Source organism: Rousettus aegyptiacus, unplaced genomic scaffold, assembly GCF_014176215.1.
Source record: "Rousettus aegyptiacus isolate mRouAeg1 unplaced genomic scaffold, mRouAeg1.p scaffold_m13_p_1, whole genome shotgun sequence".
Lineage (NCBI taxonomy): Eukaryota > Metazoa > Chordata > Mammalia > Chiroptera > Pteropodidae > Rousettus > Rousettus aegyptiacus.
The window spans coordinates 73,451,845-73,476,255 of NW_023416284.1; the positions used below are offsets into that span (position 1 = coordinate 73,451,845).

At 39.4% G+C, this 24,411-nt stretch overlaps 1 protein-coding gene across 5 annotated transcripts in view; it reads right to left on the minus strand.

Annotated features, from left to right (window-relative positions):
* JARID2 (jumonji and AT-rich interaction domain containing 2) overlaps positions 1 to 24,411 on the minus strand; it is a 240,290-nt gene that overhangs the window by 80,201 nt on the left and 135,678 nt on the right. For 4 of the 5 annotated variants that reach the window (XM_016130062.2, XM_036236976.1, XM_036236969.1 and 1 more), the window contains one exon: positions 21,205 to 21,346. The exons of the other annotated variant lie outside the window; for it this stretch is intronic. In XM_016130062.2, the coding sequence (XP_015985548.2) occupies positions 21,205 to 21,346 (142 nt within the window). The remainder of the gene's footprint in view (positions 1 to 21,204; positions 21,347 to 24,411) is intronic. 5 annotated transcript variants of the gene reach the window in all.

Below are 24,411 nucleotides of genomic sequence, written 5' to 3' on the forward strand. Positions count from 1 at the left end.
ACTCAGTAAAGGAAATGAAATCACTATCGCAAAAAAGATAACTGCAAGACATGTTTATTGAAGCATTATTTACAATAATAGTCAACACATGGAAACAACCTAAGAGTCAATCAGGAGATAAACATAAAGAAAAGGTGGTAAAAACATGAAATATTATTCAGCCATAAAAAAGAAAATCCTGCCATTCGTCACAACATGGATGGACCTTAAGGGCATTATGCTTAGTGAAATAAGTCAGAAAAAGAAATATTGTAATCTCATACATAGAATCTAAAAAAACCAAATTCATAAAAACCGAGAGTAGTTGATGGAGTTGCCTATGGGTATGTGTGAAGGTGGTCAAGGTACAAACTTCTAGTTATAAGATAAATAAGTTCTGGGGATATAATGTACAGCTTGGTGACTATAGTTACTAATACTGTATTGTGTAATTAAAAGTTTCTAAAGACAGTAAATCTTAAAAGTCATTCACAACACACAAAAAAAGGTGACTATGCAAGGTGATGGGTGTGTTAACTAACCTTGTTGTAGTAATAATCATTTCACAATATACATGTGAACCAAAACACCAAATTGTATGTGCGGGTGGAAAAGGGGGTTCTACAGAAAAACAAGTTCTACAGAAAGTAACCCCACAAGGTGATCTGATCATAAATTCCCAAAGGGGCGGGTCCCGTGCGCAGTACAGAACTAGGCAGGTAACTTCTTTAGTGTAAGGTTTATCTTTGCCTTAAGCAAGCCCTGTCCATTGTTTCTGTGCATCTAGCTTAACACAACTTCCAAGTGCCTTTTTCAAAGTAACCACCCTCTAGAGAATACACAAACTCATTAACTATCCTGTAACCCAATCCCCACCTAGCTTTCTCTCACTTTCAAGTAATCTTCCTTATTTTTCCTCCTTCGTTCCAAATGCATAGAAGAAGCTATAAACTGCCATCCTTCCAGAGAATCTCAGATCTTGTTTCTCAGCCATTGTTATAAGTTTTGGCTCAAACCATTATAAAATTCTCTGCAGGTTTAGTTGTTTCTCATATGCAGCTTAAACTTTGCACAATGTCATATGTCAATTACATCGTAATTGGGGGGCAGTGCAGGGAGTGTGGACTAACATTCAAATGTAACCAACCTAATATCCAGGAAATCTAAAATAAACTTGCCAGAATTAAAGATTTTACTTGGTGGTAACTTAAAGCATTTTTCTATTAATACAAACCCTAATCTACTTATGAAAGAGTAAAAATTTCATGCATTAAGAAACCACAAGACTTCAAAGAAATGTCCCTGTGCAGCAAGGATCTATTTAGGCCATAGATACAGAAAGTTAAAAACCCTGTACGATAAAGTTGTCCTTCAGTATCTGTGGTATTGGTTCCAGGACCCCTGCAGATACCAAAACCTGAGGATACTCAAGTCTCTTAAACAAAAGGGCACAGTATTTGCATATAACCTATGCACTTCCTCTCGTATACTTCAACCCCTTTCCTATTTAGAAAAAAAGTGTAGCTCATTGCCAATGTTAATTTAACATCACACATAGGAATGCTATGTTTTCTAGGATTTGACATTTTCAGCGACTGAGAATTACTATATTTTGTACTACTAAAACAGAATGCAATAAATAGAATGATGTCATTTGATTCCAAAGACTATCGATATACTAGAGTGATGTGAAAATAATAAAAGTGAGATATTTCATGGCAAACTTTGGGGATAAGGGTAGGACAGTAATCTGCAAGTTATCGCGAGATAAATGGTGCAGCTGCAGGTGTTGCCATCGAGTATTCTCAGGGCAATGGGAAATGGGTTAAATTAGTTTACTTATAATACCTAATACAATGTAAATGCAATATGAATAGTTGTTATGTATTGTTTAGGGAATAATGACAAGAAAAAATTCTGTGCATGTTCAGTACAGACACAATCACGTTAGCCCTAACTACATAGTACACGTCAGCAAAAACGTTAACATTTTTTTTCTGAACATTTTCAATCTGTGCCAACGTGTTAACCTGTGGATATGGAGGGTCAACTGTAGTTAAGCATTTTCTTGTCTTCCCCAAGTTAAGGAGACAACAGCTCAAGAAGGATATTTGGTGACCTGAGCAAGATAACACTACTGCTGAACACTATCAGTGAATACACAATAATGTTCTATCAAAATATGTGAAGTAACAATACATGGAATTCACATAACAGAATTTTGAAACTCTTGGATAAATAAATGAATGAGTTCATACTGGGGTGGGGGTGGGGGTACCATAGCCTCTGTTGTCATGGCAATGGTAAATCAATGCATTCTCTTTCCACACTTCACTGTGGATAATACAGGTACAGATAAGAGCTGACCCTATTTGCCCTTGCAAGAATTTTATGAAAATCTCTCCCCCATCATTTCCTGCAGGGAGGGAACTAGCTCCATCCCGATCTCTGTGCAACACCTCTGTAGGAGATACCACCACTCCTAAAAAACCCCAAAGGCTAAATATACAACAAATCCCACCTTAAAGATAAGCCACCAAGAAAATGTTGATCAGTGTATGGAATTGCGCTTCACAGCAAACATGACTGGAAGCATAAATTTTGTGCGCCAAGGGACAGCTATAATGTTATTTAGTGTCATCTCTCCTCTGGTCTCAAACAACTTGCTTTGTAAAACAGAGAAACTGTTAGGCACACAGTGAAAGGTGGAGACAGACTTATGGAGGGGCATGTGTTTTGTGAGCAGATTTCCCCACTGGGTGTAAATTAAATGAAATCTTGTGCAAGTTGAAACCTGTGAAATCACAGAAAGAATGAGAGGTACACAGGCACATACATATGTAAATATTCTCAACCTCATTCCACCTCTGCCACACATACAACACATATTCACACATACACCTGGAAGGATCATAAAAACGGGGATTTGATGGATATTACATTGTCTGTCATCCAGAATGCCATCCATGAACACTAGGTATAAGACAAAGAAGAAAAAACTTGCAGGATCTAGAATTGTTGTGTCTAGGAAGAACAGTGGAAAACATCCCCAGACTTGCAGAGTACAGAGTTGTGGGTGCATCTACCTGGCCAAAGGGAGCATCACCTACTGTTATACCTACGGGAAGCTGGGAATAATTTTACAGATATAAAATTAAAGCCAGCTATGACATTCCTTTGCAAAGGTAATCCAAGATTAAATCACAGTCTGCTTTGATTAGCTGTTTGCAGCAAGAAGACACTTCCACTCACATGGCATGCCCTTAGGTAGGGTGTTCTGCACAGAAGCAACTATCTAAAGCGAAATTACACCAGAAAAAAGAAAGTGGGGGGTGGGGAGGAGGTGGCATGCAGCCAGTGACTGGTCTATAAATAATTTCAAATAAACCGCAAGGGAAGGAAAGACATTATTACTCTCCTGTTTTTGCACAAGGCAGATGAACAAGCTGAGGAAGGAAACATTGGGGGCCTATATAGGAAAAGGTCTCACACGGCCTGGTCTCACTCAAATAGGCATGAGAATATCTGTTAAGGCCTAAAGTCAACATCTGCGAAGGAAAAAGGAGAGCAGAAATAGATAAATCTGTACCACACTTCACCCAGTGGTCTGAATACAGGTTTGTAAAAAAGAGAACCTAAACCAGAAAACAACAAAATAATCAGAGAGCATATCAAAGAAACAAAAAATCAACTGATCTCATTTAAATTCTTACCTAAGACGGTCACACAAACTATCGAGCTTCCGTTTGATAAGAGAATAATGCTCCTCTGAAAGTAACTATTTAGGGAACAAGACTACATCTACCTGAAAAAGGCTAACTGGCCTCAAGAATTCTTAACCACAGGGATAGTTGCTGTTCATTTAACACAGCAACATTATATAATATGAATATTAATCATTTATTGAAGGGCAGTGGGTGCAGGGGGAGGAGACGACAGCCTCTTTATATATCATATATAGCATTTCATTCTTAGATCAGTGGTTTTCAAGGTGTTATCCTCTAATTGGCAGCATCAGAATCACTGGGGAACTTATCAGAAGTACGAATTCTCAGGCCTCACCTTACATTTACCAAATCAAAAACCCTGGAGGTGGGGCCCAGCAAGCTGTGTTTTAAGTCCTCCTGGTGATTTTCATGTGTCCTCAGGTCAGACTATCCCTGGGTTACAGCCAAATCTATAATGTATTACATTTGCCATTTATCAGAGACTCTAAGTAGCTTTTAAGACCATAAATACAAAGCAAATATCTACCTTATTCCAAAGCCTGTGCTCTTTCTATTATACCACGTTAGAGGGACATTCAATCTCTAGTGCTAGACATGGAAGATTGGTTTAAGGCAGTGTCAAAGATCTACTCTATATTTTAAAAGATTAAGAATAGATCCAGTAATTAAATTAACAATTCTAGATTTGTCCTCTCACTTTTTGATGAATTCTACTTCCAAAAGCAGCACCATAAAGGGTGCCACATTGGTGCCATATGAACTGGAGGTCCAAGTTTGCTTAACAAAAATTTGCTACGGGCACTGCTCAGCAGGGTTAGCCTGCTTACCTAGCCAAGCATGCCCAGAAACAGGCTTCCTACTGATTTTATTTAATAAGAGAAGTGTGTTCATTCCCACTGGCATACCTTTAGTGGCTAATGGTACAAGGGGATTTGAACAGAAGCAGTTTCTGCTCACAGTTCTGATTCAGTGTTCCCAGATTAAGGATTAACAATGGATCTATAACCTCTTTGGAAAATCCATGGTGTCACTATCCAATCTGACATCTATAAATTTCATTTCTTAAATCGCTTCCTTCAGAGAGGAAATTATATTGATGGTCTTAAATACTTTCCTTGTATCTTGATTTCATTTTTTAAAGTATGAAGTTAAAAATATCCAAATGGGCAAATGTAGGGAGAAAGAATGGTAAAGATGGACCTTTGTCACTGAAGACCAGAGAAGGCCAATATTTTAACCTCAAATCAGGTTAAAAGTTTCTCCTACCCATCTGAGGCTTGAACCAAAAAATCTGAACATGGAAAAGCACTTATTTACACCAATGGTAGAGGCAGTATAGGTCATGGTGGTGATGAAAAGGGTGGCACAAAATGTGGCAAGTGCACGTCTTCCAACACTTGCTGTCATTACTCTTCATGACCTTCAAAATAAACAGGTCTCCAGCAGGAAAGGGAAAGCTGCACGTGCCATGCTCTCCTCTGGCTTCAAACAACAGCGCAAACTCACATAGGAGGAGGGCATCTTTCAGGAGACATACAGGTTTTGGCTGTGTGGAAAAGATCAGTGTACACTTTGGTTCCTAAATCATTTCAAACATTACTAGACATTCTCATTGTAAGGACTCACATTGCCCCAGTCCTCTTTAAGCCTTAAATTTCTCATCTATGGAACAGGATGATCTCACATTCATATGCTCTACAAGGGCTCCATTTATCCCAGCCTAGTTCAATGAGACTGATCTGTAGGAGGCATAAGTAATGAGAATCAGGAGAGAAATTATGGCCAAGGCGGCTCAAATCCCTAACAAAAGGGAATAACTACAAGCTCCCGAAAGGCCAAGTGCCAGTCCACATTACACAATGGCATTTGCCAGAACAACAAGCAGATTACAGCCCAGCAATGTACCAATAGTCTGCAGGCTGTCATAATGAATGCAAACATATTTCTTGGGGGCAAAATAACAGGCTGCACAAATTTGTAACTATGTTCTAAAGAAAGAATGACTCTGAAAACAACATATATTTAAAAACTGTTAAAATCCATCCAGCACAGTTCTCAGTTGACAGATTATTTTTAAAAATTAACATAATGAATATACCACAAGCTAATCACAAAGTACCCCCCAAGATTGGCCTAAATCATGCTTGTGGTTACTTAAAGCATCGTATACAGACCATTCATTCCCCAAGAATTTGTAGGAGATAAGGTGCACTTTGGCCCGGAAAGAAGCTGAGTAGTCCACCATGGCCAGAGAAGCAGGCACTGACAAAAACGGTCTTCCCACAAGATTCCCAATAAACATTAAAGCCAATGCCTGCTTAGAGTATTTTTTTTTTTAATTACCAGAGAATAATTTACTTGACTCAGTAAAGCACCTGACATATTACGTAGTGTTGTTAATACTCAACAGAATAGTATTTCATATGAAAGAAGCAACATCTCAGAAGGCCTCCATGCATTTTAAAAACTGTCTGAAACCAAATATAAGTAACAGGACAAAGACTTGTTTTTAAGACCTGACTTTTGTTTTCCTTTTAAATGTTTTCATTCTTTTTGCATTTTATATACAGTAGACAACAGAAATTAACATTAATGTTAATTCTACACAACTGAAGCTTTCTACAAAGAGACTATATATGCTATTTAAACTTTATAGAAATTTTCTTCAAAAACTAAACCCAAGAACACAAATATGCAAAAGTCCTCTTTTACCTCTGCGAAAACCAAAATATGAGAGTATGAGATAACGGCAGGAAATGCTAGATACATTTATCACCATCATTATGAGAGAGTAAGATTATCATGGAATTAGATGCTCGGGTTAAATATTTAAAACTTTTAAAGAGTCCAGAAAACCACAGTCGACCTTAAGTTGGCACCACAGGAAGAACCACAGAGCCTTCAGGCAAGAAGGCGTTTTTTCCCCTTCTCTTGGCATCACTAATTAATGATGGCTGATTGAAATTCAGTGACCTTATATTCTGGTTTGAGGACTCCAGAATCTGTTGTGAAATTAAAAACAGGCGATGCTTTATAACCTAATCAAATGTTACAAGAGATCTCAAGGGGTAAGTTTACAAGTTATATTTTGTTTTCTATATAAATGAATGTGGAATTTTAGACCTAGGGAGTATTTACAGAATACCAAAGATTAGAAGAAGGATGGAGAAACAGAGAGGTGGGGGAGGAGATAGGAAACAGAAGAAAAATATATTACTATCAAAAAACCAATTTGCTCGGTTCTTTCCTGACCCTTTTAAACAAGTATGGGTAACACTTCAAAAACACACAACAACGAGACACACATGTATATAACACACCTACTTTCCAGTATGATAGAAAGGTTTATTTGGATAATTCTAAACAGAAATATGTGCTTCCCAAATATGACGACTCCTCTAGGAAGATTTCCTTTCCTACACTTTAGTGGGTTACTCTTAGAATTTGTTGACATTCAAAAAAACACAGAAACATTTACTAGATACCAGACAATCCACCAGCCATTGGAGGTACAAAGATAAACAGGATTTTCCATCTCTGAGACAGCTGAAGGTCCAATTCTTTGAAAGCCTGACTGTCAAGTAAGCATAATAACCTATACAGTGATGACCTCCCAATTCCGGCCCCATCCAAACATACTCAAGAAAATCACAGTGATAATGTTGACTCTATACCCATTCTGTGGAATGGGCTTTAAGGTAGTGAGACAGACTGTTAAGGTATTTTATGAGGATTCTACTCTAAAAAATTCTGATTGCAAATCGATGCAACTTAGTCTAAAGCAAGAAAGAAATTCTTGCCTGATATTTTACTGTGGCCAAAGAGAAACAAAAAAACATTTATTATTACAATCTTCTCTAAATTTCTAATAGCAGAAATCAACCAAGATCTCTCCCCTAATAAATCGCTGAGGTTGCGGCCTTCCCTGTTTAGCTTGTACTTTAGAACCTTTCTAGCCAACCACCCCCATACATACACACACACCCCCTGAAAATGAAAAGGAGGGAAGAAAAGAGGGAACAGAAGTGTGAGATTGTAGAAGTAAGGAGGACAACCTACTCCCTTCTTAGTTGAAACAATGTGCTCTGCTTTTAATTGAGCTGCTAAGCAGCTAAGTGAGATACTGACATCAAGGGACATTCTGCTTCAGAAGCCATATCTAACAAGCCCTGCACAAGCACTCCTATGTGAACCACAAATGACGCGAATGGCTGTCACCACCTTCACAAGCGAGGTGTCTCCAAACCCTCATAAACCCAGCATATCTGGAACCAACATCTGTATGTTTGCTCTCAATTTCATCAAGGAAGATTTACAAACTGGTTAAGATGTTTCCAGGAGGGTCAGTTACTACTGAAAAGATAAGAGAAATATTTACCTCTGTCCTTTGTGGGTGTAAAAAGCAAGGAGAGCAAAAGCACATGACAGAGATGTTCATATTTAAAAGACTAGGAAGAACTGTGATATAGGAAGGGAAGAAACTGGTACCGTTTCCGTGGCAACCACAAAGCATGCTAGACCATAATTTGCATGGAAGATGGAAGTGATATCCCAGCAATCAGATCTCAATCAGATCTCCGAGATAACAGAGAAAAGGAAATGGCCACAGCAGTAATAAAACTGCCCCCAATGAATTTCTAGCCATTTTCCTTAAACAAATAAATGTGATACAAGTCTGTGCACTTACCAGGAAACCTTAAGCAAATCATGGGGGCAAATATCCATTCCTACAAGTGTCTAAAAATTTGTCCTCAGCAATAACTAATAGCCAATTAAATCAAAGGTATTTTGCAAATATTTCACCCTATATAGGACACACATGCTCTGGGGCAGGCCCCACATTTCCCATTCCTTCCTTCACTCAGACCCACGCACACTGACCTCTTAGGACGGTGATGCGTGTTTATACAGAAGTGAGTATCTACAAAAACTTTTCTAGACGGGATCCCACATCTACCAGAATAAAAAACTTGTTAAAGGGAGCCAGTTTCACTAATGAAAAAGCTAATACACAATTCCAGGAAGGTAGGCATTAAGAGTAAATTTTTAAATAAATTGCACATAGCCAAAAAATTTACCTGAAAAGATAGATCTACTTGCTTTAGATTCCTATGCATTTTAACTCCATATACATCAAAGGTGCTACCCAACCCCCAATTATCTAGGCCAGGGATGTGGCACTTTAACACACACTTAACTTCCCTGATAATTTTAAAACTAAAGACAGGATGGAGCCAATGTAAATGTACTAAAACCTTCTGATCAAAACCAGAAAACAACAGTGATAGCTTTCAAACAGTACAGTCCCCTTTTAATTAGCCAAGAACCTCTTATGTTTAAAGTCAACTCAAAGGAAAAGAAAGCAAGGAAAGACGGGAAGACAGGGAGGGAGGGAGGGAGGGAGGGAGGGAGGGAGGGAGGGAGGGAGGGAAGGAGAGAAGGAGAGAGGGAAAAAAGAGGGATTGAAAGAAGACTGGGATTTGTTTTTCACACTTACTAAGGTGAAGACAGAGGCTCACCTGTTCCTTCTTGTAATGGAAGGCAGCTAACCACTGTCCCTTACCATACAGTCAACAAATATAGATGTAGTGCCTCTAGGCACATCTTGATTTAAGAGTGATTTACGAAAGCATATCAGGCTCCTACCTAGTACTGAAAAAAGTTATTTTCTTTAATTCTAAAAACCACCTAGGTTGCAGGTAATTTGCAGGTCTGCTGAATTAGGTCAGGCCAACTTGAAGCTTGCGTGACTCTCAGCCCACCACACAGTCCCTGCAGGCCTTGTCAGTGTGTCCTTTCCATTCTCGGGAAGGGATGGTGAGGGGGTGTGCGGTACGCCCTGTTCTCACTACAAGTGATATGTCAACTACAAGAATACAGAGTCAATTCTGAGGCTTCTAAGAGACAGAAAAATGGACAGACCTGATAATTTTCCCCCCAAAACCACCTATGTCCTTTCTAAGTATCAACTAGCTCTCAGTCTCAAAGCTCACTCACCATATTGGTAAAAGAAAGTCATTAAATAAATTCTTCCTCCTCCCAGCCCTCTGGTGAGGTCATGCAGATGTGTCCAGGCTCAGCCCCACCCGAGGATGACCAAGAGGCCCTTCCAGCTCTGCAGGTCTCCAGCAGCTGTTGTCTCCTCCCATGGGCAAGCAGCCCAGCACCCAAGACACTCACATTATTAATATGGCTCCACCACATCCTGCTGCCAGGCCGATGGAGCCTCAGGCACCAGGCCTGTCTCTGCATTATTTTGGCTGCAAAGCCTGCAGCTGGCTCCTGTCACTCTGTCAGAAAGTTAAAAGAGAAGCTCCACCACTGGGCCAGGAGCACAGCAAGAGTAGAGTCTCCTCCCTCCTTTATTCTTGCTTCCCTTCCCACAGAAGGAAAAACTAAGTCACATGTTACCTTACCGTAGATGCCCCAACTTCCCTAGTCATTCACTCTCTGCATCCCACAGAGATCACATCTTCTATGGTACTCCCCACATTATATTCCAAACTATTTGCGTTTACTTTTCTCCACAGAATGGAGATTTCCCATACCACAAAACCAGGCTTAAAAAACCATCTTCTAGATCCATTCCAGTACTCGGCAAACAACTTGAAATTTGATGAACAAATTAGCACCCCTGGACACTTCTCCTTGAGGGTCATGATCCCTCCTCTGAGAGTTAAAACAGGATCACTCTGTCCACCACTCAGAATTCTCAGGACTCTCAATTTTTTTTTTTTAAACACAACTCTTCCATCTCTCTTCATCATCAGTGTTCCATAGTGATTCTTCACTAATTTGCTCAAGGTGAACAGAAACCATTTACTGAGTCCTCACAGTGTGCCAGGAGCTTTATCCATGGGGCAGAGTGCAGGCACTTCTGCCTCAGTATCTTCATCTATAAAATAGAGATTATAATTTAAAAAAGACCTTTCCCAAAGGGTTTGCTGTGAAAATTAAATGGGCTAATATATATAAAGAATTTAGAACAGTGGCTGGCACACCACTCTGTATGTATATAATAAGCAGAACATAAGCACAGTGTGCGTTTCTGTCACAGCCACTCTGCAAAGGTTCTCTTGGAGGACTGATTCTCCCATGGAGAGTTAAGAAAAGAAACTGGAATTCAAACTCAGTCTATATGATTCTAGAATCTTAAAATTTTCTCCTTTCCCCCAATTTCTAATCAAGTTTATACCAGAAAAACATGTTCCACCTTAAACCATCTCATTCTGAGGATCACTCAGGAATGCCTCCCAACCTGGTGTCATTTGCCTTAAGATCAGGAAGGAGACCCTCAGGCACGAATCCAAAACAATCTACATATATATACCTGGGTGCTACCCCAGGACGCAGAGTCTCTCCGAGAGTTTAGAACACCTCATGTACGCAAAGGATTTAGAAGGCTGTCCCCTGTCCAGGAAAAATGGTCTCTTGGAACATGTGGAAGCCAGCTATGCTCAAAGGGAGCTTTCTCCTCCTGGAAGGTCAAATGGCTGAGGCCTGGTTCCTAGTTCTGCGGATACACCTACTGCACAGTGCCAGGTAAGACGTAAAGTGAGGAATGTGGGCTCAGAAGGCTAAGCAACATGCCATGGCTATGCTGCCTGGAAGAAGGATAGGAAGAAGACTGATCCCTACGGTACAGAAAGAGCTCTCAAAGGAGAGGAAGTAAGTGAGAAAATAGATAAGGAGACTCACTCAAAGACAGGGAACCAGAAAGGGACAGCAAGCACAGTTGCCAAGCACCCTGCCACACTGCCTGCCACACTGCTTGCCACACACAATTTTCTAGGCCCTCCCAACCATGGCCATAGGGAAGGAAGAGGCCAACAAGAGTCAGTAGGAGTGAAAATGAGAAGTGACAACCTTCTCCCCAACTCCTACATCACAGATCTCCCATCCAGGATAAAATAAATGTAGGCACTTTTAGCCCAGAGTAATCACACAGAGGCACTTCTCAGCCCTAATTTGGGCAGTAACAAGCCTTTGTCTCAGCTAGAGGCGGCACAAAGAGGGTGGTAAGAAAATATTTCAAAAAGAAGCTACAGTCAGTCCATCCTGCCATTTAAGCCAAATGATCTACCCATGCAAGTTCCATACAGGTAACCCCAAAAGAGCTCAGGTTTAGTCACTCATGCAGGAATCTCATTTGCCACCCACTTCCATATTCTTCCTTCTACAATGTCAAACTGCACAGCCAATTTAATCTTTCTGACCTTCCCTCCTCTGCCAACCAATAACCACACTCCACCCCATCCCCCAAACAACCAAGACCTCAGCTTGCTTTCCTCTGATAAGTGACTGAGCTGCACCATTAGGTTTCCATAAAGGGGGTTGTCTGGTACCTTTAGACACTATTCTTGTACGTGGTCAAGCAGCCCTAAGAAAGATGACAAGGATGGACTCAAAATGACGCTTCACTAGTGACAAAGAAGGATCTGGTTCCTGTAAACCAACACAAAGGTTATTTTGTAACCCCTAAATTATGCCACCTAAATAATAATCTGCCAAGCAGTTAAAATTCTAAGACAGGAATGGGAGATGGGGAATCCCATAAACCTCCCATGAAGAATTTCATATGCAAAACCAGTCAGATGTTATGTTTATTACAGCAGATGGCCCATGGCCAGCCTCTATTTCAACATTGGTGGTGGGGGGGGGGAGGCGGGTTTGGAGGGTGAGGGGGGAAGGAAGATGTCTCTCTTTAATAGAGATAACCAGTGCCTTGGGAAGTGGAGGGGAAAGAAGGGAAATGGACTCCTGAGAATTATGAGTGGTCTGAACAGAATCCCAAAGGATTTAGCTGCAGGGGGCAAAAAAAACCTGACCATGAACGTGGGTGAGCAGCATGTGTCATCCTGCAGTAAGCAGAACACGCATGTGCTTTAGCCAGTGAGAACCTCTGTTACAATCAGAAATGCTCTCACAGCTCTCTGCTCTCCAACTTGAGTCATCTGACTCTCAGTTTCACCTTGGTGGCCATTTTACCTGGGGAAACACTCAAGATCAAGGTTAAAGTATAAAGAGCTGAGAGATATAAACTCCTGTTCCAAACTTGAACTATATGAACAAGTGAAGTAGATCTGTAAATAGGCAATATAAGCAAGCCAATACTTCACCCCTCAAAACCCACCAACTTTAGGCAGCTAAATGAAAAGTGAAAAAGAAAGTATTCTCCCAGAGAAACACAGGAATAACCCACTAAAATCACAAACGAAGCACAGATCTATTTAGAACAGCCACCTGAAACAGAGGTCCTAAATGTCCTCATATCCAGGATAAACAACCTCTCTGTATGAAAAGCATGACCTCTATAACTTCTAATTCTGGAGAGCTCCAGAGATGATTTCAAAAGCAAACTGTTTTGATCAGTATAAAATACGAAAGTTTTCCCCCTTTCTACTGTTTGGTTTACAATGAAGAAAATAATTTTGTCACTTTCATTAAAGAAGGAATACAGACACTGGCAGAGAAAACATTTACTAGGTTATATGATCTGAGAAGCCACAAGGGGTGTGCACTACACAAAGGTACTCAAGCTGAGGAGGCGGTTAGAGTTGTGATCCTGCCATGGTTCCACTCACTAAGCCAGGTACTGCTGGGCCCAAAAGGAGTGCCCTTCTGGAATTTGTTTGTCCAGGAGATACTTGAAAGAATAAGGCGTACATCTGATACCCTTAACCGAAAGTGACATGGTACAGTTGAAAAGTCTAGATACATAGACCTGGGTTCGAATCCTGACTGCTACTCATAAAAATGTGTCATTAGTAAAGTATGTTGAACATTTGCTGGCTCAGCTATAAAACAATAATAGTAAAACTTTCCAGGTGTTTTATGAGGATTAAGGTAAGATTTACTAGCACAATGTTATATATTTACTAAGAGGCCATTCTTTTTCTTTTAGAGACAGACTTTCTAGAACTTCAACCTTAGAGTCTGAAAGATCTCGATAGTGAGATTTTTCTATTTATAGGTCATTGATTCCTTATTTTGAAATTTTCTTTTTCACTGTGTGTTTACACAATTATTTTCTCTTTTCATGACTAATAATTAAATGGAAATGTTATGTCTACGATAAAGTACAAACATAGTGCAGTAGTCCCTTCTTATCGGCAGAGGTATGTCCGAAAGATAGTTCCAAGGCAATGGTGGCCTGAAACCAGAGATAGTAACGTACCCTATATGTATGTAGGTGTATTTTTTTTTTCCTATACATGTCTTTTCACTGAAAAGAAACACTTTATGGTTCTTCTGTGGCATATCCAAATTGCCAGCATCACTCCTCTTGTACTTTGGGGCAATTATTAAGTAAAATAAGGGCTACTTGAACACAAGTACTGCCATACCACCACAGCTGATCTGATAACTGACATGGCTACTAAGTAACTAACAAGAGGGGAGCATATACAGCAAAGGGATGACTCACGTCCCAGATGGGATGAAGCAGGACAGCATGAGTTCTGATCGCACTACTCAGAATGGTGCACAATTTAAAACTTATGAGTTGTTTATTTCTGGAATTTTCCATTTAATGTCTGGACCACAGTTGACCGCAGGTAACTGAAACCATGTATGGACCTACTGAAGATACATTTCCTGGGAGTGTGTTTTGCTCTCCCTCATTCAGTACTCAAAAAACAGCTAGGAACTTTTGCTTCTGTTTGAGATAGAATAATAGAGACACAATTTATTTCCTGACTGGAAAAAAACTAAAGCATCACACAAGACCATAGACATCATATAACAAAGCACTGCAGTCCCAAGAGGAGGGGAAAAAATGACTGCTCAGCTTAAAGCCTTGAGGAAAATTTCCAGGCCATGCCACAAGAAAGGGAAATTCAAGGAGAGTCTAAAGGAATCCAAGTTGAGAAGGAGTTGAGAATTTGTGGAAGCCAAGGTATGGAACAGAATCTGCAGAGTACTTGAGAGGTGAGAGTCACACGAGAAACTCTGGAATCAGCCGAGAGTCCTCCTCAAGTACTTGCTGAGTGAGTACGAGCCAGCACACGTGTGTGAGGAAACTACCCAAGGGAAAGTACAACACCAAGGGATTAGAGGGAGCAGTCCCTAAACCCCACACAGGGCCAGGAACAGTACCCTGCACCTACTGGCCAAAATGGAAATAAGCATCATGTTTCACAGGGCACTGAATAAAGTACTCATTCAGGTTTTACCTGAGTAGTGGGGAAAACTTAACCCTACATCAAACATTATTCTAGCCTTATCTAACAAAGCTGAAAAAGCCAAGACCCAAAAGGATCGAACTGCTGCCCAGTAATTTAATCACATCCTAAATCAATGCTCAAGAACAAGTAGAAAAATACAAATATATCCAGCACTCAAAAAGAGAAATTTACAATAAGAAACTACAAGACAAGCAAGGAATATCTATCGATCCAAATTGAACCATAAATGACACCGATGACGGAATCAGTACGCAAAAATATATATATCTATTATAAATGTATTCCATTTGCTCAAGAAAACAGAGCAAATCTAAGCATATTAAGAGAGACACTTAAGACAGTAAGATCAAAATCTGACTTGTAAAGATAGAAACAACTCTCTCTGAGATTAAAAAGTAGATGTGCACAGAATTGGGGTAGAAACTACCTAAAATGAAACAAAGAGTAAAAAAAGACCGAAATAAGATGAACAGCATCAATGAGCTGTGGGACAACTTCAAGGAGACAAATATATGTGCAGGTGAAATTCCAAAAAAGGAAAGAGGAACATGCACACACACACAAAAAATGTGCAGAAATATTGGCTCCAAACTTTCCCAAACTGATGTAATCTACGGAACTAAGAAGCTCAATGAACTCCAAACACAAGAAACACAAACAAAACTGTACACCAAGGTACACTGCATGATACGGGGAGCGGGGGGCGGGGGGCGGGGGGGAGGGGGAATGTAGACTGGGGAAATGGCATTTCTTGAAGAGTTAAGAATAATAGCAGACTTCTTATCAGAAACAATGCAAACCAAGAGACAGTGGAGTAGAACATATCTTTAAATTACTGTGGCGGGGGGCGGGGGGGGGGGGGGGACCCTAGAATTCTATACCCAGCAAAAACATCTTTCAAATATAAAGATGTTAAAATGTAAAAGTCCTTCAAGTTAAAGGAAAAGGAAACTGATTCCAGAACGACATCTATAGAAAGAAAAAAAAAAAAAACATGCAAAATGGCAACTATTTAGGTATATAAAAAGAGTGGATAGGCTAAACACACCGACCTTTATTTTAAATTTAACTTCACTTTATTAAAGGTGTCACATAATATTTCATTCCTCAATTTTGACCATTCCTTACTTCTTTAAGTAAAGAAATTGTGTTGGTCAAGGTAGTTCTAGAATTATAACAGTACTAATCTCTACTTTGTAAATTATTCTTCAAGGCTGTAACAAAATAATCTCAAATAGCCTGGTGAGTAAAGGCGTTAAAACATAAATCAAAAGTTAAGAGAAATATACCTAAGCTGTGTGCTGCTTGTTTGCTTTGATGTTTGGCAATAACAGCATTTAACATTAAACTATACTACTAATGCATTCTGTAAAAGGGAAATGTAAAAAATACTTAGGCTTTTCAAATTCTTAAGGATGTTCACATTGAATAACTCCCATTTCTAATAGTGCATGCTGACAAGCAAGAACCCTGTGCATGTGGGCCTATCTTACTTCCCATCTTGGAGGTATGACAGTGTTTTAGATCAACAAAGTAACTCAGAACAGAAATAATAAGGAAAACATGTACACTGGCAATTCACCTATGGAAAAAAATACCTAGTTAAAATGCCTAGGAGAATTCTCATTGTCATCAACATGTACTCATATTCAGAAACTGAACTGCACTAAGTCGTGGTGGCATCCTCACTCTTAAAATAATTCTTCACTCAAAATCCAATCTACTGGAAAAGAACTATCTTTGAACTCAGCAAGTCTTATATACCATAGGTCTAACTCAAATACATTAACTCTTTAACAGAAAGAAAACAGTTATGTCCCTGCAGAGGCAGTCTGTACTTTTTACTAGTTCAGTAGACCCTCTTGGGAATTTGTTTTTAAAGCCTATCAGGGACCTTAGCATGAAGTACTGACAAAATTGGGGCTCCCCCAAGGTGATGCAATGACTAACTTGTGAATAGCTGAGATGGAGATGGAATCTGCTCACCAATACCTTGTCTTCATGAACTTCAACCTCACCTCACTTCTGCCTGCTCTATGCAAGGAAATACCTGATCACACCAAGCTTTGTGGAAGAAGGTCACACTATACAACCACAAAGATCTTTCCTGTGACTCAATAACTTCAAAAGAGGGACATGCACCCACACTTTTCCATCTGCCCCCAGATGGCTGTGACAGTGGTACCATGGAGAAAAGATGTGAATCATAATTTGTATAAATCAAAATCTCTGTAAAACATGTTTGAAAAGTCTGCAATGAATGTGCCTATTATGTGCCACATACTCCAATAGCTAATGATACCTAGCACACAGTACTCATTTTACACCCGAGTGCTTGTCATGAATTAACTTGTTGAGCATACAAAACCACCATGGGTGGTTAATACTGTCTGAGACATTATAGAGGTGAGAAAAGTGGGGCCCAGCAATGTTCTAGGACCTGCCAAGAGCACAAAAGCGGTAGTCGAGCCAGAATAAGAAGCCACATGTCTAGCTTCAGCTCATATTCTTAACCACTGTGCCACACACAAAGGTCCCATAACATGACCTTAAAAATTACCATTGCCTTTACATTTTTCCTACCTAGTCCCTCCACCTACCCAAAAATAGAAAACACGCAGTCAACTTTGCTATATCTTAGAGTGGTCAATTCAAATTGCCTCTTTTTGGACCATGCATTTTGGATCTTCCATTCACTTACACCTAAAAACATACCATCACCAACTTTTTTGCATAATACCTTCCTTTCCACCAGCCAAACAGAGACCTCCTATGGTCCATAACGACCATTCCAGAGTTTCTAATAGTCAGTCTACACCTGACTAACAAAAACTGTCCATTCTGGTTTCAGAGAAAACACTCAGATACTTTTTCCAGGAAACACAAATTTTACGATAACGAAGTGTAATGGGATTGGGTGGGGGCGTGGAAGGAGCTAGGTGTGGCCACCAACAAATTCAGGAAAGGATGATTAAAGGCTGAATGTCTCTATAAGGTTTCCATTCTAAATAGTAAAAACTACATTAATTATAATTGTTAAAAAAAAAAATTAATTCACCCACCACAATGATCAAAAGGAAAATCAACACCTAGGAACTCCTATCAGTGCCAAGTCTTCCAGAACTCCATTGGTTAGGCTGCCTTGTCCATCAAACAGGCAGCGAGCTTCTAAAGAAAGAGCTTCTAAAGAAAGGGAGGCTTTTCCTTTTGCAAAGAATGATTTAGATAATGACCTCTTAATGGCTAGATAAAAAGATAACATATTTTTGCCTCAATAAAGAAAAATAAATCCTACAGACTCTGGATTCAACTGCTTTCTACGTGACAAAAAGATTCCAACTTCTTTAAAATCAATGGTATCAAGTACTTACACCAAAACATAGCTTAGGGGGTTTCCTGTAGAAAAATAACACTTTGTAAACATATGGGATGTTCTGACTAAAGACTTAAAAAACATGTTACAAGCATCATCAGAAAATAGAATTGCTTCAATTTACAGGCTGGAAACTCAGGGCAAGGTTGAACTAAGGCTGGTACAGTCTACACGTTCAGATTTTAATTTGTCTTAAGGGAATCAAAAACAAAATCTTTCCTTCTTTTCCCCCTTTCCCCACCAAAAGGCATATTAACTGGTAACCCTAAAGACATGGACTTAGAAAGAATAATTGACTGTATGAGAATAGCTACTAATTCGTATCATTCCAAAAATGTACAGAATGCTTTCTCCACAGCCAGTATGTATGTAAATCACGGTGCTCAATTTTTAGGATTCAATGTTTTTTTCCTAGAAAGTCTAAATGCCAACAAGGAATACAAAATGGTCAATCATGAAACATGCTCTTTACACACACACCCCACACACACCCCCCCACACACACAGGAGGCTTAGAGAATTTTAGACACAAAGTAAAAAGTAGCATCTAGTCAACAATCCACTCAGAGCTTGAGGTAATATTTTGAACTAATCACTTTTAGTAGTTACTCTGGACTTGACTTGTCATCAGCAGAGACAACACACTCAGTCAATGTTATTACAAAAAGTACAGTATATGCAGAAGAAGAGCAGAGTACTGCAGTGTGAGTAGCACACTAGCAAAACTTTAGGAATTCAGGTTCCAGTTTACAAGTTCTGCCTTAGAAGACAGGGTTCGTATCAAATTATTTATACTAAATATTCATACTGACTACCAATGAGGGATAAAACAAATGAGCCAGAAAGTACTTAAAGTTGTTTTTATTCTGTACTTGTTATGTACCCTGCCTGCAACATTACAAGAAATGTATGCCTTAACTACATTACCTGTTCATAAACTACACAGCCCTCTGCCTGTATTCCAGGCCACCGGAGACAAGCCCTAAAACTAGCCTAACGGGTCAACCCTTAATTTACATATGTCCCTGAAAGATTTCACTAGTAGAGGGTGATTATAATCATATAAAATGCTGCTATGTGTCTTCAATTGGTAAGAAAGGATGCTTGGCGCACTAATAATTAGAGCAGACTAGCAATAGTAAAATTTTCCTTAAATTCTTCCTGAACAAAGCTTCTCTTTTCCACTGGCCTGGAGCACTGAAGTTAAATGACTGCTTTGCACACAGCTGCCACGCAACACCAATATGCCAGACGGAGAGGAAGCAAGCAGAGCCGTCATCTGAGAAAGGCACTACAAGCTAGGGACAAAAGGCCCCCCTTCCAAAAGAATAAAGCCCACTGATGTTCGTCACCACACTCCCACGCCGACTGTATATTACCAGACATGCGGGTGATGAACAGCTACATGACACAACTAAAGGTCTGGGTGCTGTCACTTCTAACCACACACTCACCAAATCTTGTTCCCCAAACAGAGATGAAAGATGATGCTAGATGCATAACTACTCATTCATGTTTTGACGCACATCTATTATTATTACACATTCCAATATATTTACTGATGTGGGTTTTTTAAAACACATCCTGCACTCCCTTCTCTTGTGATAATGCAGTCCTCAAACTGGGGCAGTGTGAATATTTGTTACAGAGTATCTGAAACACAATAGGCTTGTTACTGAGACACTCACCCAAGTGTCTTTAAAAAGAACAGCATACAAAAGCCCAGTATACTAGTAGAGATAATTCTTGCATATGCATGCTAACTGTCCTAACGACAAATCTACTGACATCCGAGACACAGTGCTGAGGATTAAAAGAAAAATAAGGACGGAAGTTAATACAGACTCTGTATCATGGGGCTTTCCAAACAAAGATACTGCATGATGGAGGAAAATAATGCTCCAACGCATCTCAAATTTCAGATCCAAAGTATAGCTCTGTTAAGGACGTCAAATATCTACACATGGCTAATTTTGTCCTTTCCTCTTAATTTTCCACCATACTCAGTTCTTCATTAGATACACACATCTAGTTAGTTTCCGAAAAGTAACCGTAATTCTGTAGAAAGAGTAAACAAAGACGATTGGACCAGGGGATTTTTTTTTCCTTTCCCCAACCTCTCAAACTAACAGATTCTAAGAAAATGTCATTAACCTAGTCATCCAGGAAAACATCAAGTATGAGAACGGAAAAGGATGAAATGAAATATAAATTCTAACTGGGGGGAAAAGGGAAACAATACATGAGATATGAAATAAGGGAGATAACTAGCAAATGGTTCTTAAACATCCAGTTGAAAGCATTATTATATAATGTCACTGCCACTGTTTGACCATGAAACCACAAACTAATCAATCTACCACAGAGCCTACTTCCTTATCAAACTATGTAAAGTTTATTTAGGAAAGTCATTCTTTAAAAAACTGCTGATAAAATTAATGTTTTAAAAACTGATTCCAAAAATAAATAAAAATAAAAATAAAAATAAATTGATTCCACAACTACTAACCTACCTAATTAAACACCAAATGGATTTTGCTTTCCTGATGAGGGGGGAAATTTTTTAGAAACACCACATTTAATTCTTCAGATTTTTAGGAACATTTCTCTTCAGGAATGGCAAAATGCCATCTAATATAGTCAAGGAATACTACTGATGAAAATCAATAAAAATGAACAGTGAAGACAGAAATTACAAGTTGGTGACTGGCTAATTTTTAGGGCAGGAACATGTTTTGCTTGGCCCATACTATTGTTTATGTATTTATTTTTATTTAGAAACCAGGACATCTCACATAAAAATTCAGCATTCTGGCTCCTCTATGAAAAATCAGGAGATTGGGTGAATGGGCTCAAGTTTGTTTCCATGTGGCAAAATCTGGCACCTAGTTTGCAGTCCCTGCTTAAGGCACCGATACTTTCAGCCTTGGGTACTAACCTTTTCCTCGACGGCCCTTCTTCAAAATCTGAAGAACTAACATCGTTGCTAGTAGAAGACACTTGGGATGCATCATCCTTCTCATTCTCTGACTGTTCTGATGCTGGTCCTAATCCCTTAGACTGGCCATTACCAAGGAGCCCTACAGGTGAGAAAAGGGGACAAACACTTAAATACATGATATCAGGAAGCAGCACTTTTCCACAGTTAACCCTACACAATGGCTTGTGAAAACAGACAAGATTCTGGATAGAAAAGAATTAAAAGCACACATCCCTTTTGAATGGGGGAGGGGAGAATCTCACACCTCATCTACTTTTAACCTTTTACAGGAGTGAAATGTCTAAAAAGGAAATAATTTCAGCAGCAAAAAATTCAAGCAGAAATTTTAAATCATGATAATATACTGTCAGGTTCTTTTCTGACGTACATAAACATCTTTTAGGGCTTGGATGGGGGAAAGCAAGGCATCTCAAGTATTACCAATTCAAACTAGTTATCCTCTAAGGGCTAAATATTTACTCTAGAAATGATGAAATTTTTTTTTGAAATTGTCTTCAGGAACCAGTGCCTGATACACAAGAAAAAGCATCTTTACTTTATAGCCGTATCTTAGTTGTGAACTGGAAATCCTACTACCCAAACTTTTCTCTTCACAGCAATCCAATGTATTAGACAGTCACCATATATGCCTTTGCTTGTTTCAAAGGATAAAGATTTTCTCTGACTACTGCATATATGGCACCATGCAGGAAAGGGAGTCTTGGGGCCCCAGGGTGTGTAAGCACAATGGAGAAAAGTCCTAGAGATGGGCTGTGCCAAATGAAATGAAATATTTTAACAAGCAGTAAGGCTACACTAATGGGAGTCAGTTAAATAAAAGCCTGGTCAGTCTTCTAGCCCTCAGATGTCCTTGCTAGAGTTCTGGATACAATTTATGTTCTACCCATGGAGAAGCTTGAACCAACAAAGTGTCCACAGCAACTGGCACCCGATTTCAGTTTAGTCACCAGCCTCATGCGCAGCAGCAGGAATGCTAGCACAGTATCTGCATTTTCACAGACATAATGTCTGGCTTTTAAATGATGTCACAAGTGCAGGGTGACCCTTTGAGTTTTGTTCTTCCAAACCTTCCACCAATTTTGTAAGCACTTAATTCCCTGTAGTAAATACCTTTTTAATTGAACCACTTTAAGAGTGATTCCTATTAGTTGCATTTACACTATATAAAACAGGGGTCCTCAGCCCCCGGGGCAGCAGACTTGCACAGGTCCGTGGCCTGTTAGGAACTGGGCCACACAGCAGGAGGTGAGCGGCGGGCAAGCCAGCAAAGCTTCATCTGTATTTGCAGCCACTCCCCAGAGCTAGCATCACTGCCTCAGCTTCACCTCATATCATCAGGCATTAGATTCTCATAGGAGCACCAGTCTTTAGTGCCTAGGGACAACTGATATAGAATACAGTATTCTATGTATTTGGTAAAATTTTCTGAAAGAACATAGTACACTACAACAAAACCCTGGCACTTGCTGTTTATGCATGCATTACCCCAGTTATCTAGTTTCACATCATTTCGGAGTATGTGTAATAAGGTTGGAAATCTAATACACTGCAGTAAATACGATCCCATGGCTATCACTGAGACATGTGGCTTTTGGAGTCATGACTACGATATGGAAACGAAAATATATACAACTTCCCAAGAAAGAGAAAATGTGGGGAGTTTGCACTGTGAGGAAAAAACAAAAACAAAAAACCAAAACCAAACAAACAAAATGACATAATTCTATGAAAATTCATGAGTCAGAGGGTAGCACTATGGTTAACATTTCACAGATTAAAGTTTTGCTATCCTTTACAGTGGCCATTAGTCACATGTAGCTATTGAGCATCTGAAATATGACTTAGTATGGATAAGGAAATATTTTTATTTTTGTTTCATTAATTTAAAACTGAATATAACTTCATTAATTTTATATTAATTAATTTTTGAAATATTTTGGATGTGTTATTAGGTAAAGTCAAATATATTAAAATTAATCTTACCAGCTTTTTAAAACGATTTTTTAAATGGAGCTCTAGAAAACTAAAACAACATGGGTTGAAATTATGTCTCTATCAGCACTAAATTAGAGCACTTCAGTAATAATGTCCCACTGAAAAGTGGAGCAGGGAGTGGTGGCTGCCAACCCACCCAAACAATAGGAAAACTCAGAAAATACTTAACTGAGAAACCAGCTCAGGAATATGAGTCATATTTGTAAAAAGAGGAAAAGATGGATGAATTACCATACTTGAAAAGGGTGGAAAATTCAAAATAAAAATTCTATTTACAGAACCATATGTAAAATTGTTAAGAAAAGAAACAGATATACATGTAAATGTAAGTGTACTCTTGTGTGAATTCAAATTTTTCAATAGTACAAGAAGGAGAATAAAGAAGGAAAGGAGGGAGGTAATAGGAATTCATCCATTCATTTTCATAACACCTACCATATGCCAGGGCACTGGGGATACAGACATATCAAACAAAATCTAAATTCCAGTAAGAGGAGACAGATCGACAAACACACAGGAATCTCAGTTAGTACATGCAAAACAGTTAGTAGGATGTGCAAAGTAGCAGCTTTGAGCTTATACAGCTAGAAAAAGTGATAGGGATGGGGAATATCAATGGAGCCAGCAAACAAGCTAGCAATACCAACACAAGAATAGCAAAGTTGGAATTTGCAACATGCCCCAAAACAAAATACAAAAACATGGTGGTGGTGGTGGTGGTGGTGGTGGTGGTGGTGGTGGTGGTGGCGGCGGCGGCGGCGGCGGCGGCAGGAGAGGGGGAGAGGGCGAAGAAGTGGGGGGAAGGCAGAGGAGGAAGAGGAGGAAGTTGTTTTGAAAGTATATTTGGATCAAGATGGAAATAAAGAAGGCCTAGATGCTTGTAGGTGACACTGAGGAATGTAACAAGTCAAGTTTTTGCTGAGTGAATGAGTAAGTGAATGATTCAGCAGAGAAAAGTTAAGCTATTCAATGACAGCTATACTGCTGTCTTAACAAGAATAATCTTAGTAGTCTGTGAAGAGTGGTGATCCTCAAACTTGAGCATGAATCAGAATCACCTGGAGGGCTTGTTCAACACAGTCATCCCCCCCCTGCCCCCCCCAGCCCACCCCCACCCCCTGGCCTCAACCCTACTGTGTCCTATTCTAA